Source organism: Morone saxatilis, unplaced genomic scaffold, assembly GCF_004916995.1.
Source record: "Morone saxatilis isolate NCDOM2014 unplaced genomic scaffold, NCSU_SB_2.0 Contig3, whole genome shotgun sequence".
Taxonomy (NCBI): Eukaryota; Metazoa; Chordata; class Actinopteri; family Moronidae; genus Morone; species Morone saxatilis.
The window spans coordinates 7,992,633-7,996,540 of NW_023339873.1; the positions used below are offsets into that span (position 1 = coordinate 7,992,633).

The 3,908-nt window shown below is 40.9% G+C and overlaps 1 protein-coding gene across 1 annotated transcript in view; it reads left to right on the forward strand.

The window, feature by feature from the left end:
* The window catches only part of LOC118336910 (programmed cell death protein 10-B-like), a 5,270-nt gene extending 1,559 nt beyond the window's left edge, over positions 1-3,711 (forward strand). Inside the window, exons 2-6 of the mRNA XM_035673675.1 lie at positions 710-959; positions 1,176-1,302; positions 2,109-2,187; positions 2,275-2,357; positions 2,880-3,711. Of these exons, the coding sequence (XP_035529568.1) occupies positions 710-959; positions 1,176-1,302; positions 2,109-2,187; positions 2,275-2,357; positions 2,880-2,961 (621 nt within the window). The 3' untranslated portion in view covers positions 2,962-3,711. The remainder of the gene's footprint in view (positions 1-709; positions 960-1,175; positions 1,303-2,108; positions 2,188-2,274; positions 2,358-2,879) is intronic.
* Positions 3,712-3,908: the final 197 nt, after the last annotated feature.

Genomic DNA, 3,908 nt, shown 5'->3' on the forward strand with positions numbered 1-3,908 from the left:
GAGGTGGTGGAGGGATGTTTTGGGCTGATGTGGTGTGGACAGAGATATATATATATATTTATATTTATATATTTTTATTTATTTTTTATTTTTTTGAAGAAGACTAATGTGGAGCAGAATATCTGTTCTGTTATGATGTTGCTGTGTATGGAACTCGAATGTTTTGATTAGTTAATGTAAAGTATTAATGTAAAGACTGTTAAGTTCAGTTCATACAGTGTTTTTTATTCCTCGAGCACCTCCGGGTGCAGGATGGATGTTCAAATGACTAAACTCAGCTGATTTTACAGGTGATACCTGATCGTAGTCATCAGATGAGACTTTATTAATGTCTTGATCCTCTTTTTTGTTTTTTAATCTATACACTGCTGTGATTGCACTGGAATAATAAAAGCACAGTGGCCATAGATTGCCTCTGTACAGATGCTGATGAGCAGTAGTGTTCAGTGTGAGCACAGATGAAATATTAATGAAGGAAAAGCTGCTTCGTCATTATCCAAACCAAAGGGAGATGCGATCACGTTACAATTGTTTAAGATGACATTTGTGGGTCTTTTTGTTCGCTTGTCTCACTGATTGGTGTCTCTATTGCCCCCGCTGCTTCCTTGCTGGTGTAATTCAAAGTTGAATTATTCAGGAGGAGATTCTTTGTGCATTCATCTGAACGGCTCACAGCGGACATCTGACATTCAGTGAAGTTCCAGCTTAGTTTTCTGCGGCTTTAAGCCTCCGCTTTTGTCGGAGAAGACAAACTGTGCAGTACCTTATTTTCCACTCACGTGTGAATTGCTTTACTTCTCTTCCTCTTTCTGCCCGCCTAACTGAACTCTTCTTTTGCCAGGCGGAGAGGGAGAACCCCGGTCTGACTCAGGACATCATAATGAAGATCTTGGAGAAAAAGAATGTCCAAATCAACTTCACCGAGTCCCTACTGCGCATGGCAGCTGATGATGTGGAAGGTGAGTTATGATGTGAGAGGAAGAAGCGCTGAGGTAATGGGGCGGAAGTGGTCTTTTGTGACTCTGAGATCCAGGTTTGAAGGATATGCAGCAGTGCCTTTCTCCAGTTTACACACCAGTGTTCTGTTCTTTTCTGACTTCACTTGTTTCATCTGTCTGCCCATTTATATAAATCATTTAGTCCCTGGAAATGTACTAAACACCCTCTTCTTGCAGAGTTCATGATTGACCGGCCTGAGCAGGAGTTCCTGGACCTAAATGACAAGGCCAGAGCTCTGAAACACATCCTCAGCAAAATCCCCGATGAGATCAATGACAGAGTACGCTTCCTACAGACTATCAAGTGAGTGTGAGCAGCAAACACGCGGGCGCACACACACACACACGCACACACACAAAAAACAAGGCTATTTACACATGACCAACAAATGCTGATTTGTCAAATGGGGTGCAGTGTTGAGGCCTTCAGTAACTTAAACCAATGGTTAATAGCTGACAATACATTGTACTCAAAACCACAAATGTCAGTTTCATGGTGGTGCTTGAGGAAGTCAAGGGATCACCGAGGTCAGCATTGTTCAGCCTCTCGAGAAACATCTGCACAATAGTTCATGTGCATCTGTTAGGGTTGGGTGCCACCGTCAACACAACAACCTCCAATAGCTGTAGTTTTTAATAGAGTTCTGTCTAGGCCAAAATAGTGGACTGACCGATATTACTAGATTCCTATATTCCTATATTCCTGCTTGCATAACTAAAAATCTGCTACTTTAGATTGTGTGTGCAAATAATCTTAATACTGTAATCATTATTAGCATTGCACTGACAAGTTGAGCATTAGTTTCACCATAAAAGACATCAAGCTGTTTCTGCTATCTGCTTCTTCTGTAAGAAATTTAAATTTGGCTGTCTGAACCGATTGACTTGCTATAGTCAGCAATAGCGAGGAAATGGAACAAACGAAAAAATATTCAGGCCGCATCAGGTCAATTATATACCCCAGTATAGAGTGAACTGCATTAGAAATACAGCATTTATTGGTGAGGATATTGCAGTGGTCAGTTCATTGCTGTACACCTAAATTGACTCACCTTTTGGCTGAATTTCTGTTGTGAAACCCTCACTTGTGTTGTTGTTGTTTTCCCACAGAGACATAGCCAGCGCTATAAAAGAGCTCCTGGATACAGTCAACAATGTCATTAAGAAATATCAGTACCAGAATCGCAGAGTGAGTAACGGAAACACAAACACACACCTGTGTACATTTCTCGTGTTCCCTTGTTAAAAATAAAATAACGTTTCTGTTTATGTGAAGGCCCTGGAGCACCAGAAAAAGGAGTTTGTGAAATACTCCAAAAGTTTCAGCGACACCCTCAAAACATACTTCAAAGATGGAAAGTAAGTGAGACCATAACCCCGTCGTGTGATGCTTCATCAGTGCACTGTTGAAGTAGAAATAAATAAACCTGAAATAATTATAATAATTGTTTGACAGCTCAAACTCCCTTCAACTCAATTCTATTGAGATAGAACCAGATTAATGTGGAAAATATTCATCTGTCAGTTCGCTCGATGCCTGTTCTCATTCTGAATGAATGCGCTCAAGTTATTTGTAAAGGGATAGTGACGAGAGGAGTCTGGGAATATATTTCTGTATATGTGTGGTAGGTAGCCAGTAAACTGCCAATGTTGCAAATGTGATTGTCCAACTGTTTATGTATCTACATTGTTTAAGAAGGCAGGAATGTTTCCAATAAACGGCTTGTCATTTGTGATTTGTAAGCCTCTTTTTAAAAGTCTTAAGAGGACCAGCCCACATTCCCAATTCAGGTTCTTTTGTTAGTTCCAGTTTGTTTAAACACACCTCTGTGAGCTTCTCTGATCCTATTTATCTGAAGTTGCAATTTTCTGTGTTCCCAGGGCGATAAATGTCTTCATCAGTGCAAACCGACTCATCCACCAAACCAACCTCATACTGCAGACCTTCAAAACCGTGGCCTAGCCCCTCAAGAGACCACAGAGCCCCCCTCCCTGTCCTGTGGGGAGCAACTACTAGAATGGTGGAAGCTTGAAGAGCGCCTGACCCATATATGTAAATTAGAAAGAGTTGATTTTAGGGTTGGGGGATCGATTCCATTGAAGTCGATATTCTAGATTCCAGTTCAAGAGACTGAAAAGTGCCATTTGTTTTTTCAATGAGGATTTTCCAGTCTTGAAATGGAACTGAATGGGGCCCAAAGTCTTGGTTGATTGATTTTATTTGGACAGTTTTAATTTATAACCCTGGTCTTGTTTGGGAGTAGGTGAGGCGAGGTGTTTATTAAGGACTAATTGCCATTTTTCTAATATATTGATCATTTTACTTTTAGCTTTTCAATCACGGCTACACATCTCAGACCGCATTCAGTAGGGGTGTGTCTCGGTCGTCTATACTGGTTTTCTCTTCTCGGCTCCTATTTGTGTCATTTTGCCATGGTCTGTACGCGCAGGATCAGGATCTAGCTGCAAGGAGGAAGCAGTGTTGGACATTTGAGAGGCAGACTCAGATTTTGTTTCTCTTTATTATCAGAAGACAGAAAGCCAAATGACTTCCAGCACAGTGTGCGCCTTACCAAGTCCTGTAACATTCCCTCCTCTCAGTGTAATGAAGTGGAGCCAGTCCCTGCTGTTGGGGGATGTAAAGAGAGCATTGAAAGTTCTGTATTTAACTGATATCTGGTTGCAAATGTTCAATAAATAGTTTCCAAATGATGATGCTTTTTTAAATGTGTCCGAGTCCAATATGTGTGGGGTGACTCCTTTTATGGTAAGGGGATGGAGTACTGTCGGTTTACTTTGTTAGGCCCAGGCTCTTTTTTTTTTTTTCTATGTGAGCTAGAAATAGCATACAGGAAATGCATTTTCCTTGATAGTGAGTGTCCAAAAGAGGAATGAAATTGACTCGAATGA